This window comes from Cyclopterus lumpus, chromosome 9 (assembly GCF_009769545.1).
Source record: "Cyclopterus lumpus isolate fCycLum1 chromosome 9, fCycLum1.pri, whole genome shotgun sequence".
NCBI classification, from domain to species: domain Eukaryota; kingdom Metazoa; phylum Chordata; class Actinopteri; order Perciformes; family Cyclopteridae; genus Cyclopterus; species Cyclopterus lumpus.
This window is the reverse complement of record NC_046974.1, coordinates 4,429,823-4,445,406: the sequence shown is the minus strand read 5'-3', so window position 1 is coordinate 4,445,406 and position 15,584 is coordinate 4,429,823. Positions and strand designations below refer to the sequence as shown.

At 43.4% G+C, this 15,584-nt stretch overlaps 1 protein-coding gene across 1 annotated transcript in view; it reads left to right on the top strand.

The window, feature by feature from the left end:
- The first annotated feature begins 233 nt into the window (after positions 1–233).
- The window catches only part of smarca2 (SWI/SNF related, matrix associated, actin dependent regulator of chromatin, subfamily a, member 2), a 30,935-nt gene continuing 15,584 nt past the window's right edge, over positions 234–15,584 (top strand). Inside the window, 20 exon segments of the mRNA XM_034540993.1 lie at positions 234–377; positions 1,407–1,667; positions 2,537–2,666; positions 2,975–3,349; positions 3,827–3,928; positions 5,103–5,355; positions 6,443–6,569; positions 6,958–7,131; positions 7,751–7,924; positions 8,285–8,458; positions 8,674–8,724; positions 9,911–10,041; positions 10,499–10,556; positions 10,778–10,875; positions 11,280–11,430; positions 13,183–13,346; positions 13,623–13,689; positions 13,793–13,903; positions 14,344–14,586; positions 15,470–15,583. Of these exon segments, the coding sequence (XP_034396884.1) occupies positions 1,440–1,667; positions 2,537–2,666; positions 2,975–3,349; positions 3,827–3,928; positions 5,103–5,355; positions 6,443–6,569; positions 6,958–7,131; positions 7,751–7,924; positions 8,285–8,458; positions 8,674–8,724; positions 9,911–10,041; positions 10,499–10,556; positions 10,778–10,875; positions 11,280–11,430; positions 13,183–13,346; positions 13,623–13,689; positions 13,793–13,903; positions 14,344–14,586; positions 15,470–15,583 (2,925 nt within the window). The 5' untranslated portion in view covers positions 234–377; positions 1,407–1,439.

The window sequence follows — 15,584 nt, the reverse complement described above, 5'->3', positions numbered from 1 at the left end:
ATTAAAAACAAGTTATTACATTGTTATTATCATTTCATCTTGGTTGACCATATCTCCAAGTTTGTAGTAAACTGTGCATCGTCTTGTTTGCAATCATGCCCACTCAACCAGAAAAGTAACAGTAATGTTTATAGGCCAGATACACGCCCAAGAAAAAAGAAAATCCCACGATTGACGTGTGATCCAGCCAATCGCTGTGCGCGGAGGGCGGGACTTCCGGTGACATTGACAAATCATCAATGGCGACAGAAGAAAAACTTTAACTTGTCAGCAAAACAACACCGAGGGGGGAGTGAACTTTCCGACAGCAGTCATATTTTGAAGAAACATTACACTATATTTCGTCTAATTGTGCGCAGTTACAGTTCCGCCGAAAGGTAAATCGCCCAACGGCGCTTCATCCGTGTTATAGACCGACGTGTAGCCGCTCGGCATTCAGCTAAACGTCCAAACTTCCCCAAACGGACAGTTTGCTGGCTGAAGGTTCGCTACTCGGGAGCTAGCTGGCTAGCTAGCTGCTATGCTAGCTGTGCATATGCTAGCTGTGCTAGCTAGCTGACGTTAGCTCAGTTCCACAGCGCTTGGTCGAAGCAGACGACCTTAAAGCTCCTCGGTGTTTGAATGTAAAATTAAAAGGGAATTTTTTTGTGTCTCTTAAGGTCGTGTCAGTCACTTGATTTTCAACGGAACATTGATTTTTCTTTTATTTATTTATTTCTGCCTGCCTGCCTGCATATCCGCGATGGCCACCATGATCCAATCAGAGTTCTCGTTAGTTCTACAGAGAGATGGACGATGTTTGTACCTCGCTGTGTATTCTGCATCCTATTGTTACCGACCGTTAGCTGGAAATGAGGTGGCACTAGTTCGTAATGGTGCACAGCATCTCCTCACGTTGAGTCACGGGTGTGATGCTCGTGAGTGAAACGGATGGACGTTGCGTTATCATATTGTTGTCGTGCGTTCGTGCACCGCCGAGTCGCGATGGCTGTGAGGGTTTGACAGCAGGAAGTGATCGACTGACAAAGAGCCAGCGGGTGGTTAGATGTGCAGCGGATGGACTGGAAGACAGGCGTTTGTTTACATTGCGAAAGGCTTTGCAGTTCGCGTGCTCGATGCGTGTCTTCAATGCAGGCGACATGTTTGTTGTTATGGCTCATGCTGCTGTTGTCACTCAGGGCTTTAACTGTATAATAATGAGGCTTTTATTTGATTTATTTTTACACCTAAATCAATTGAAATGTGTCAAGCCGCACTGTCTGTGATTTACATATTTGGGGGGGATTTGGGCCTTTTTATTGGCAGGAGAGAAATGCTAATATTAAAAACGAAATAATTGTATTGTTTTCAATTGCTTTGAAAAATGTCTCCCTCCTTTTTTCTTTTTTTTCCCCCCACCACCCCAGAAGCTGTCTGGTATGCTCCCAGCAGTCCAGTAGATGTCCGCCCCTTCAGACACGTCAGGTGGTATGTCACATCCTGGCCCTTCTCCGGGGGCTGGTCTATCCCCGGGGCCCATCTTGGGCCCTAGCCCCGGACCGGACCCCTCACCAGGCTCTGTTCACAGTATGATGGGACCCAGTCCTGGACCTGGAACACCTAACGCACCTCATGGCATGCAGGGACAAAGTGAATACTCTCAGGACGGCATGTATCCTATGCACAAGGTACAGTGTGCTGTGAAGAGCCTCTTGATGCCCGCTCATTGTTGAACACTCACGCTCAAATCCAGCTGCTACTTACGTAGTTTTACTAGCATTTGGCTGTTGCTAAGTTCCAACCTTAGCTCGATGACAATGTTCTAGTTATTTTATAACTCTGTGATGCCTTCAGCAGGCTTAGTTGTTACAGTTTAGTTTTAACAAGATACTTGTTGCAAGTGCCAGATCGATGTATCGACCAATATTGGTTTAGTGCAGATGTGTATATATTGCGTGTAAGTAATTCCCCCTTCTTTTTTTTTTTAGAAATACCAAAATATATTTCAGGTAATTTAGAAAGTGTCTCTGTGACATAGTTTCTCCTCCAGAGAGCAAAGATACATTTGTTTGATATTTATTTTAGGAGCTACCGGTTGGACTGTTGTCACCTAAATAAAAGAAAGACGATGAAAACATAGAAAATCTAATATGGAAATAAATCTCTGCTCGAGTGTCTTCACACTTTTGGTATTTTGCACTTCAGAAATAAGTAAATCTATCACTAAACCTCGTTAGCCCTCTGATCGCCTTTTTGTCAAAGATGTGACCGACAATGAATAGAACATAGAATTGTGGTTTAGCTCTGTGCAAGCGGTAATATGAGTCATTTCAATGAAATGTTCTATACAGTTTTATTTGTGTGACACGATATCACATCCCACACATTTGCCTTTTTAAAGGCTTTACTGTCTGCAAACAACATCGTCGCGTCCTTTATTACGTGATAATCCTCAGTCTTCGGTTTTTGGATTTCAGGGTTGCTTTAGAGATTACAGTTTGGGGTGAAAATGCTTCGCATACGACGACTGAATCTGGATCTTTTTTCTACTTTTCAGACCATGGAGGGGATGAATGAGAAGACTATGGCAGAAGCAATGCACTTTGGCCACATGAAAGGTGTGGGGATGAGATCTCTGCATAGTGGCATGGGGCCTCCACAGAGTCCCATGGACCAGCACAGCCAAGGTATCCTGTTACTTTAAAAATCAAATTAAAAAAATGAACCTTTCTAAGCAGGGAAAATTAAGTTTGTATTGAGGTAGCTTTCTTTTTCTCAGTAGCATCAAAAACAAGCCAATCAAATTAAGATTACTCCTGCTCGTACTGTTGAATGTTTAAAAAAAAAAAAAAAAAAAGGTTTTCTGTCTTCGTAATAATCTTTAAACACCGTAGATTTATTTTACGATTCCCCACCGCTTTGAGAGTACTTAAATGTAAAATTTGGTTCTGTAAAATCCATTAAAAAAAAAAATCTCTCCCCTCCTCTACTGTAGGATACATATCCCCCCATCCTTCCCCCATGGGTGTCCATGAGCATGCTTCTAGTCCCATGTCAGGAGGCGGGGGACCCACACCGCCCCACATGCCTCCCTCCCAGTCGGGCCCCATGATGCCCATGGATCCCCAGTCAGCCGCGCCCAACATGGCCAACATGAGCCAGCCGGGCCGGGGACCTTCTGCCTTCAGTCCGGTCCAGCTGCAGCAGCTCAGAGCTCAGATCCTGGCCTACAAGATCCTGGGCCGTGGGCAACCCCTGCCTGATAACCTCCAACTGGCTGTTCAGGGCAAGAGGAGTCTACCCACAATGCAACAGCAGCAGCAGCAGCAGCAGCAGGCACCCAATGCCAGCCCTTACAACAGGCCTCCAGGTAAGAAGACGCCGTGATACAAACCGGTTCATTTAGATTTGTTTTTGTGTGACTGTGATCTAACGCGGCGGAATGTGAACACACTTAACACTTTAATGTGAACGCCGTGTCCTCCGTGAAATGTGAGCCCGGCTTCCTCAAAACGAGGACGGTTCGTAAGATAAAAGCCCTCTTGCGTCTTTCTGTGCACAGAATGCCCATCGTAACAAACGAAGGGCATTCTGTGCACAGAAAGACACAAGAGGGGGCTTTTATTTATATATATATATATATATATATATATATATATATATATATATATAAATAACAGAGAAAAGCAGCAAACTCTTGAAGCATGAAACTGTTACATGTTATTTATTTATTTTTACAAAAAAAAAAGTGATTTTGTTTTTGCAGGTACCGTCCCGCCACAGAATATGTGTGCAAGTTCACAAAAAAAGAATTCTAAAACATCTGAATTTGTTATTGTGTTGGAAGGTATGCCCATGGCACCTCTGGGTGGTCCCCAGTCCAGTCCCTGCCCGACCCCGACCATGCAAGGACACAATCAGAGCGCAGGACCCAAGCCTTGGTCCGACGGTGAGTACTGAAGAAGTGTGGCGTTAACCCCCGCAGCTTTGCACACCGCACGCTTATCACCTAATGCGTGGAGTGAAAGGCTCGAGACTAACCGGGCTGCACCCAGCTGTTTGATGTGTAGTCTTACATCAGATTCTCTTTGAAAGGAGACCAAAGTGAATCCCCTTTTGAAGCTGTCGGGGATGGTGTGGAAAGATGCTGCAATCCGAGGTTGATTTAAAAATAACGAAACAAAAGGAAAAACGGTGTGTGACAGCGCGCCGCGAGGGGGAAACGTTTGAATAGGTTCACAGCCGGTCGGCCGGCCAATTGTAGTTTTCTCCCAAAGCCACAAATACTATAGTTGAATACCGTCTTTGTATTTACATTTGGGCAAACCTATTGTGATGGCTAAATGACCAGAAGGATGAATCAACAACAACAAAAAAAGTCAAGAAATTCTCCAGTTCTTTGTCATCATGCAGCTTTAAAAAAAAAAAAAAAAAAAGTTTATTTTTCTCGTGTTTTGGCATTAAAGTGTTTTTGCTTTCGATTTCCAAAGTTTTTAAATGCATATTTCTTATAAATATTCGACTTCGTGCCGACGTTCTCCTGCTTGAAAGATCACAGCCCGTCAATAAAATTTGAAGGATTGATCCACCTCCCCCCAAAAAAAAAAAAAAAAAATATTTAATTCATTGAGTAGCGTCCCGGTTGTCTGTATGTAGCTCTCTAATTATCCTACCGCCGTATTTCACCCACACGCTGGCGGCAGAACGGGCTTCTCCCTGCAATCACACATCTATAGATTTACACCTGCTTCACGGTTTTCCACGTAATTAAAGCACATTCTGCGCCTTTTGGCTGCTGCGAACGGCAATTAATATCCAGGGAAAGTCCGTCTCTGGCTCTCCAGATAAAATAGACACATTCTAATGAAACTCTTTTTTGGTAAAGGTTACATGTATGTGTCTGCTGAGAGTTCACTGATCTGAGGAAAAGCTGATCGATACGAACCTCCCCCGTTAAAAAAAGTTATAGTGAAAGGAAAGCAGGGGAAAAAACGTCAATAATAACATGTGATTCCAAAACCCCTGAGCGATGACTCCACATGAAACATCGGTGTCGGTGTCGGTATCGACCCGGTCTCCCGCGAGGCGGACCCCGCTAACAGGCCCAAGTCTTCGGTCTCCAGGTCCGGTCGGCGACAATCAAGCCAACCCTCAGAAGCACCTCACCCCGGTCGCCAGCGGACGCCCGTCCCCAGCGCCTCCCCAGGCCTCGGCGCTGCCCGTCGGACCCATGGTGGGCGGTCCGGTGGCCCCGCAGGTCCCCGGGCAGCAGCACGTGTCCCCCATGATCCAGATGCAGAAGCAGAACCGCATCACGCCGATCCAGAAGCCGCAGGGCCTGGACCCGGTGGGGATCCTGCAGGAGAGAGAGTACAGGTATTTATCTCCGTCGCCCATTTCAAGACGGAAACACACCTGATTCACATAGAATTCACAAAAACATCTGCTTAATATTACATTTACATCCATTAATGTAATCCTCGTTCTGTAATCTAGTTGTGTACATATACAAAGTTTTATTTTGGCTGCTCGTCAACAGCCTTTTGGTTAAAATTAGCCCACAAAGATCCAAAGTGTGTGTTGGTCTTTCACTTTATTCAGAAGCAGTGTGTTAATCAAATTATAATTGATAATTCCAGCTACCGACTTTTTTTTTTTTGAATGCTCATTAGCAAACACCATTTAAAAAGATTTTCAGAATAAGACGCAGTGAACAAACATATACTTTTTAACTTGTAGTTAAAATCCAAAGTGAGACTCTGGGAAGAAATATGAATCTTAACGAGGGAAACAAAGTAAACGACCTGCTGTAGATTTCCACGTACATAAACACTATATATATATATATATATATATATATATATATATATATATATATATAAAATAAAAGATATATGTATTAAATATATATATATATATATTAAAAAAGAAATATATATATATATATATATATGTGTATATATATTTCTTTTTTAATATATATATTTAATACATATATATATATATTTCTTTTTTTAATATATATATTTAATACGTGTATATATATATATATATATATATATATATATATATTTCTTTTTTAATATATATTTAATACATATATCTTTTATTTTATTTTTATTTAATATATATATATATATATGTATATATATTTCTTTTTTAATATATATATATTTAATACATATATCTTTTATTTTATTTTTATTTAATATATATATAGTTAAGTTAATTAATATATATATATTAACCACAAACACCTATACTGATGTATGCGAGCCATTGTTGTATAATAAACCTCTTTTATGATGATACTGGTTTCCTCCATATATTTTGGTTTTAGACTTTCGATCAGAGAAAACAATTGAGATGAGGGGAAACTATGAGCTCTGTCCCGGCTGGTGCATTTGTCATCGTGGTTGTGGTGGTTACACTTTTGATTTACCGTCGTCGTGACGTTCCTCAGGCTGCAGGCTCGGATTGCACATCGAATCCAGGAACTGGAGAGTTTGCCGGGCTCGCTGCCCCCTGACCTGAGGACCAAGGCCACGGTGGAGCTCAAGGCGCTGCGTCTGCTCAACTTCCAGCGGCAGGTACGTACGCGGCACAGAATATGGATTTACCCAGAATGACTTGCACTTAAGACGCATCGCTGGCTTCCTCGTTGAATCCAGACAGCAAGTGTCAGTTTTCTGCACTTTGGTTGAATCTTAAGGAGCCAAAGAGGGGATTTCTGTATTAAAAATGCAATTTACTCTGATTTAGTTGCAAATAAATGTTTTTTTAGGAAGCGCTTTTCAGAATACTCTACAAAGGAGATGAAATAGAGATGACATTTGAAAACATACATCTCTCTGGCCGTTGCAGAATGTAATTATGTTTCATAAGCTGCAGTTTGATGTAGTCCAGAGTTTCCCCGCTAACGTGCACAGTTTCGCCCCCCGTGTGGATCGGCCCTAATCTGTGCGCGCGTGTCTCCAGCTGCGACAGGACGTGGTGGCGTGCATGAGGCGAGACACGACCCTGGAGACGGCGCTCAACTCGAAGGCGTACAGGCGCAGCAAGCGGCAGACGCTCAGGGAGGCGCGCATGACGGAGAAGCTGGAGAAGCAGCAGAAGCTGGAGCAGGAGAAGAAGCGCAGGCAGAAGCATCAGGTGAGCGGCGCTTTGCCCGAAAGGACCCCGCGTCGACTAAAGAAACGGGAGGACGTGACGCATCAAAGGGGGTTTTGGCTTGGTGATCGGGGCACGATCCTCCTCAAATTGAATATCCATTAACCCTTGCACCGCTCTCACTTTTATTCTTTAGATACACTTTCATTTTTATTTTATTTTTCACATTTTCATTTCCTTTATTATTTAAATTCTTTAAACGTAATATGCCCCGCTATTTTATTGTATGAATGAAGTAAAATCTAATGTCAAAGACAATTAATAAGGCATTAATAAGGCATCATTCTAAAATAATATGTGTATATGTAGTGGTTATTTATATATATATATATATATATATATATATATATATATTATATTATTTATTTTATTTATATTATTATTTATATATATATATATATATATATATAAATAATATATTATATTATTTATATATATATATATATATATATATATTATTTATATATAAATAATATATATATTATTTATATATATATATATATATATATATATATATATATATATATATAATTTAAAAAAAATAATATAATATATATTAGACGTTTGGACCCCAACAAGTTTCTGCGGCTTTGTTTTCCAGGAATATCTCAACAGCATCCTGCAGCACGCTAAAGACTTCAAGGATTACCACCGCTCGATGACCGGTAAAATGCAGAAGCTCACCAGAGCCGTCGTCACCTGGCACACCAACACGGAGCGCGAGCAGAAGAAGGAGACGGAGAGGATCGAGAAGGAGAGGATGAGGAGGCTCATGGTGAGGGCCTGCAAAAAAAAATAAAAAATCACACGCGTCATAAATATGTCACGCAGAACGTACTCAATCTCAATTGTCTCGCCCCGTTTTAAAGATATCCAGTTTATATCCTCTTAGTGAGAAGGAAAACCATAATCAGAGGATCTTTATTTGTCTCTCACGCAAACCGTTAAATCGATTTTAATAATCGATTGAATTGTTGACCTGATGAAGAACGTTGCAAAACCCAATGAGTGCAAAAGGGATAGACGCTTTCCGCTCCGATTGTATTCTAGTGCTGGCTGTTGAATGAATATCGTTAACGGCCTTTTGATGACATGTCGCCCCCCCCCCCCCCCCCCCCCCACCCCCCCTCCTCAGGCGGAGGACGAGGAAGGCTACCGGAAGCTGATCGACCAGAAGAAAGACAAGCGTCTGGCCTACCTGCTGCAGCAGACGGACGAGTACGTGGCCAACCTCACCACCCTGGTGTACGAGCACAAGGCCGCACAGGCCGCCAAGGATAAGAAGAAGAAGAAGAAGAAGAAAAAGAAGGTAGGTCCTCACCAATCTGGCTTCTTTTCTAACCGCGTGTGTGGCTCAACAACGTGAAACAACAACGCCACTGTTGGAGAAATGACACAATGCTGGCGTTACCTACACACACACACACACACACACACACACACACACACACACACACACACACACACACACTGCTGTTATAGGATAACAACACCTGTGATGATAAAGTGTGTTTTGATGTGTAGAAGGTGGATGGAGACGGGGAAGGCACCAGCGCCATTGGACCCGACGGAGAGGTGAGCGGTCCCCTTATTTTTCTTTCTTTTGTAATTTGTTCCCTCTTTTAACATTTTTTTATCATTTAAATCTGGGTTGGGGGGGGCGGGGAAACCAGAAATTGAGTGACCTCAATGCATTTGGATGTCGATCACCATGGCAACATTTGAAGCCTCACTTTAAAGTGACGTTGCCGTTTTGGTTTACTCTCACGACTTTTTACAGCGTCCTTTTTTTGGGTTGTTTTCACGATACATTCTGACACATTTAGAGACGTTCACCAGTTTAAGAGACGGGTATTTCCCTCGGGAGTTGGTGGAGACCAAATTTGAGCTAAAAGAGAGTGAATGTTGCCCCCCCCCCCCCCTCCTTACATTCAACAGGTGGACACCAATAACTCCTCGTGAATGACCGTTGTTACTGCCGGTTGTGATGATGCATTCAAAGTTTTTTAAAGAAAATAAATAATGCAACAAGCAGAGAATTTAAAGTCGAGTGTTCAGCTTTTCCTCGCCTCCTAATGGCGTCCTCCCTCCCTTTCCGTCTCAGAAGAGGATGCGCTCGGGGGGGGCCCTGATGGACAATTTGAGGGAGAAAACATTGTCTGATGTTGTTTACCTCCTAAAAGGGCTGTTGAACTCTCAATTGCTGGATTTCTAATGAAGATGATGGCTTTTTTAGAGTGCCATTTAAAAAATATATATATAATCAATCAGTGAAACGAGAACAGGGAACGGATCAAGTGTTATTGTTGTTGAGCTGAATTTGGAATACAGACAGAAATACAGGTCCAGATAATTTAGTTGTATTATTATTATTGATCAGTCAGGCGAGGCCAGCTTTATGACCACCGGGGTTCAGTGACTCGGATTGAGAAAACAACCGTAAAATGATTTAAAGATGTTTTTTGTCTGTCATTCGATTAGATGGTCGATATTATCGCTACAATTCACATCGTTGTTATAGACATGAATTCACATATTTATGTCTATAGGCCTTTTTATGTGTACTGTCACATATTGCATCTCAATGTTCTCGTGTCCAAATTAATAATACGATTTTAACAAATTATGCCACACAGCTTGAGAGAAAATTTAAAGGGTTTTGTTCTAAAAAAAATAAATAAAAATCATAAAAAACACCCCCGCTAAAAACAGTAAAGATTCGTCACACGTTTCCCCCCCCCTTTCTTTGTTTGTGGTGCAGCTGATGGACGAGAGCAGCCAGATGAGCGAGCTGTCCGTCAAAGTCATCCAGACGGAGACCGGGAAGGTGTTGCAGGGGACGGACGCTCCCAAATCCAGCCAGCTGGAGGCCTGGCTGGAGATGAACCCCGGGTGAGGAGGATCGAAACTCTTAAGTCCCGCCCCTTGAACACAGACTGGCCAATCATAGCGTAGCATTAACCTAACTCGCGTTAGCGCACCGATAATCGATCGCCAGGTGACGTGGTGGTTAATTTATTTATTTAACGTATTGTCCACCATTCGGCATGCTTCTCTCTTTTTTTTTTCCCCCAGATATTAGATCCTATTTATTCAGAGAGTGAAGGTACTGACAGCGTGGTCTCCATGGTAACCTAGTTGGGGGGGGGGGGGGGGGCGGGGCTTGACGAAGAGTCAGTTGTGTTTGCAGGCAAACTGTTTTAAAAAGATCAGCCTCCTGAAGCGTGATTTGAGGCCCGTTTTGGGGGGGGGTCCGGTGTACATTGTTCTTTACGCATAAACACATATATTGTAGTAACCGTACTTCCGGTTCTCCCCCTTTTTTTTTTTTTTTTTTTTAACGAACCAGGTATGAAGTCGCCCCGCGTTCGGACAGCGAGGAGAGCGGCTCCGAGTACGAGGACGAGGTCAGTAACGAACTCCCTAGATCTCACTCTCCTGCACAAAATCATGCAAAGTGGGAATCTAAAGAGTGAACCCCCAGAACAACACACATCCGAGTCCAGCAGGGGGCAGTAGCTGTATGCACAATGGTTGCTCCACAGCTACTGCTCTGCTGTGTGTTTTTTTCCCCCCAACTGTTGCTTTGACATCAAGTGAGCTCTCCGTCATCTGTTGCCCTCTCAAGGAGGAAGAGGAGGGGGCCAAGGCCGAACCGGAGGACGAGAAGATAATCGACCCCAATGGAGTGGAAGTGTTCGTGGCGGCCGCCAATCACATTATCGAGTAATGTATTTTACGTTTTTTTTTTTACCGCCGTCTCAGATTTACTTCTTATCGTCTTTTTAAAGTGTACGGTCTCATTCTTAGCTCACTGGAAGTTCAACATGACCAAGTTGTACAGTTTTTAAAAAAGAATATCTTTCAAAAATGTCCAAGCGCGAGCCCCCTGCATCTTGAGTGACCCGCTCCAAAGTTTTTAAAAGAGATTAAAAGGGAAATAGGATAAGACGTGAATAAATAAAGCTCCGTTGGACTTTTGTACTCCGAGCGAGGCGCCGCGGCTGAACTCCAGCTGAGCCCCCCCGGCACCAATCGACTCCAAAAAGAAGAGCAGTCGGTTCAGTCGGGGTGAGAGCGGGTTTCAAATGTTCTCTTCTTCTTCTTCTTCTTCTTCTTTTCACGTCCAGGTCGTCAAAGCAGGATGTGGACGACGAGTACAGCGTTCCCACCGGACAGACCAGCTCCCAGTCGTCGTACTACGGCGTGGCCCACGCCGTCATCGAGAGGGTGGAGAAGCAGTCGACTCTGCTCATCAACGGCACGCTCAAACATTACCAGGTACACAGAAACTTGAATAAATACAGACATTAGAGAGGCTTTAAGAGATGTTTACCTATTTATTATTACTATTATTATTATTATTATACGCCATTAGAACTACTATATTCAAGATAGTTTTTCAATTAAATGGCATACAATCATTTATTTCTTATTTTGACCGTGTTTTCTGCAAATAACCTCTAGACATGATGATAAGAAAAAAAAGAAGCAAAAAGATGGTTGTTAGAATTTTTAAAGGGTTTACATTTACTTCAGGATGGTTCAAATTCAACCGTGCAGTTGCCATACCGGGGCTCTCTACCCCTTCAGAAACATTTATATTAACATTTTAGGAAGAATTAATATACAGCAATATATATATATTATTTATATATATTTATTTATTTTATTTATAAATATTTATATTTATGTACATATAGTTTTTATATATATATATTACAATTTTTATATATATTATATATATATAATATATATATATATATATATATATATATATATATATAAAAATTGTAATATATAATAATATATAGCGTTACCACATTTTAGGCCCTGAGTTAGAATCTCTTACTTCTTCGGCTTCAAGTGGCAGCAGATGACAAACAGCCCGATGTGTTAAATCGTAGGTTCACTCACAAGCGCTTGAGTACATAAGTCCAAACTTTAAATGGCGGAAGACAAAATCTGGCTTCTGGGAGCATAAAGTGAGTTCCTTCCAAAAGTCAAGACATTTTTTATTCACGAGTCGCTATCTGGGATGAGTTTTTCTAATTATTTTTTGTTACTTCTTTGATCCAGGACTCAGGATTTAGTCCGCCATCTGTTCCAGTGGAACAACATAAAAGAAAAAAGGGATTTTATTTTTTTATTTTTATTTTTTTTTAACTCTAGTCAGCCCAGACGGGAGGAACGATTACAGCGAAGGATAAACTGTCTTTGAGACGAATACATTCAGGGTGTAAATCTATCCGGACATCTTTCAGCATTCAAAGGTCTCGTCGTCTTTTGGGAGCTTCAGACGGTGAACTCGTCTCATCAAACTCGTTTTTTTTTTTTTCTCCGTTGATCTCGAGTCACGTTTAAAAAGCTCTCGTGACCACGTCGTCTAAATTTGATAACGACAAGCTCGCAGTAAACAATGATAACAAAATCTGGTTCTTAATTAAATGAGTGAAAATCCTCCCGTACTTTTGATTGGCCGAGTATTTAATTCACAGAACCGGAGTGGTTATTTCATAGACTTTATTTATTTATCCACACGCTACACCGTGATGGATACAGGAGATATTAAAAGAAGACTCCGGCCGGCTCGACTGGCAGTAAACAATAGGATGAGGGGAGGGGGGGGGGGGGGGCAGTGGGGTGTCGCGGGAGATAAGGAAACCGGTAATTGGATGTCGCTCACATTTTTCGGCTCGCGGTCGTAGCGCTCCTCCTGATTTACGGTGCGCTCGGCTTTCAATGAGATATTGTGTGCAGCTCCTCTGGGGGGTGGGGGTGGGGGGGGGGGACCAGCAGCGGTACGTGAGCTAATAATTGGATCCGTTGTGGCGATTCTCTGCAACTTAACGTGAATTAATTTACATGAAAGCTTTGCATTTACGTTGCTCGATTTTCACCTATTTCTCTAAAGAAACAAAACAATGTTTTAACCCTCTCCCCGGCCTTATTTATGTCCATCATTCGTGACATTTGAGCGTGTTTCAGGCCTTTTCTCTCTCTCTCTCTCTCTCTCTGCCCCGTGTCCCTCAGACCCAGGGCCTGGAGTGGATGGTGTCCCTGTACAACAACAATCTGAACGGCATCCTGGCCGACGAGATGGGCCTCGGCAAAACCATCCAAACCATCGCCCTCATCACCTACCTGATGGAGCACAAGAGGATCAACGGGCCCTTCCTCATCATCGTGCCCCTCTCGTCAGTACTCCTTGGGCTCGCGTCCATCCTCTCATACCCCTAAAATGTCCAAATGTTCTCCTCAACATGCACGGCGAGCTGATGTGGAAGCTTCAAACTGCTAGTTTTAACATTTAGCTTCATGAGTCGCGGAGAGAAAACGTGTTTTCACATGTCCCCCCTTGAGATCTTCAGTCCTATGGTTTCTATACTCGGGTTCTTAAGAACTAGATAATAAAATGAATTCAAACCCCTCTTTCTTATTCTATGGTTATGTTCTTTTTTTTCTCCTTCTAGGACGTTGTCTAACTGGGTCTACGAGCTTGACAAGTGGGCCCCCTCTGTTGTCCAAGTAGCTTACAAGGTAAGAATCTTGTTCTGTGTGTCATTTTTATTTTATTTGTTATTTTTTTGCTTCCCGACTGACCTTTTGCGCCCCCCCCCCCCCCCCCCTTTGCCGTCGGCAGGGCACCCCCATGCTGCGCCGCGGGCTCGTGCCTCAGCTCCGCAGCGGGAAGTTCAACGTCTTGCTGACGACCTACGAATACGTCATCAAGGACAAGCTCATCCTGGCCAAGGTGAGCCGGATCAGAGCCGGGTCGCCTTTGTACAAATGCACTCCCCGTGCACACACACACATATATATATATATATATATATATATATGTGTGTGTGTGTAATACTGTGTGTGTATCTCTATCTAGCTAGATAATCAAGCAAGCAGCCAGAACAATTGCGAGTAAGCGAAACGTTCTCTACTCCATGAAGGAGGCGTACGTGCTGTTTAGTTTTGCATCACTAAAAACTTTCCGCTCAAACGCTGATTATCAGCGCATGAAATGAGAGGGTGGGGGGGAATAATAATGAACCTCTCCCTCTGAACGCGGCGCTGTGTGCCCTGAGGGTACCCGAGAGTAGGAAAAGTCAAACCGTTTCTTCTCCGCAGTCACTCAAAACCACCTTTTTTTTTTTTTTTTTTTTTGGGTCTTTCTCCCTCGCCGTATTTCCACACCTGCAGATCCGTTGGAAGTACATGATCGTGGACGAGGGCCACCGCATGAAGAACCACCACTGTAAGCTGACGCAGGTGCTGAACACGCACTACGTGGCGCCCCGCCGCCTCCTCCTCACCGGCACGCCGCTGCAGAACAAGCTGCCCGAGCTGTGGGCGCTGCTCAACTTCCTGCTGCCCACCATCTTCAAGAGCTGCAGCACCTTCGAGCAGTGGTTCAACGCCCCGTTCGCCATGACGGGAGAGAGGGTACGTGGATGTCACACGGGGGGGATTCAACCGATGACTTGTTCCTCCTCCGGTGGTTCAATTTGATTCGTTGACACTTATAATCCCCCCCCTCCTTCAAAGTAACACATCTCTACTGAAAAGGAAGCAAACGTGTCTTAAAGTTTAGTCTAAAGTTTTGAGAAGACGCACAATTAACACTCGGGGGAACGTTCCGGATGAATATCATTATTATAATTTCCCCCTCGGCGAAGGTCGGGTACGGAATTAGCATCCTGCGATGTGAAAACGGTTATTTTTTTGTGTCTTTTCCACGTGTTTACCGACGCCGTTCGTCCTCTTTGCTCGGCGGGGGGGGGGGGGGGGGGGGTCAAGGTCGGTCGTCTTCGAATGGCACCCGGCCCGAGGGCGGAGGCAACCCGGGAACCCGATTTGTTGTGTTTGAACTTTGTAAGGCGGAGCACCACACGTGTTTTTTTTGTCGTTTTTTTTTTAAAGAAAATTATTAAAACTTAAAGTTTCTATGGCTTTTAATGTGGCCACTGGAGTCAGATGAATCTCTTAAAGAGACGGCAGCTACATTTACATCTAGTGTGCATCCTTCCACTGGAAATAGAAGTTATACATTTTCCGTCCATCTTTTGTGTATAAGCAGTGGCAAAGCCCCGAAACCCCTCCCACAAAAAAAATTAAAAATAAATCCTCTCCCGGGCAACCAGGAGGACTCAGACCCACGAACTGTTCATGTGTTAACGTGTGTGTCTGTTGTGTTGTGTTGCTATGGGCTCATACTGGTCTCATACCGGTCTCTCATACTGGTCTCTCATACTGGTCTCATACTGGTCGTCCTGCACGTCATTTCGTGACTCGTGAACTCTCCTCCGCTCCCCCTCGGCTCCTCCAGGTCGACCTGAACGAGGAGGAGACCATCCTGATCATCCGGCGTCTGCACAAGGTGCTCCGCCCCTTCCTGCTGCGGAGGCTGAAGAAGGAGGTGGAGTCTCAGCTGCCGGAGAAGG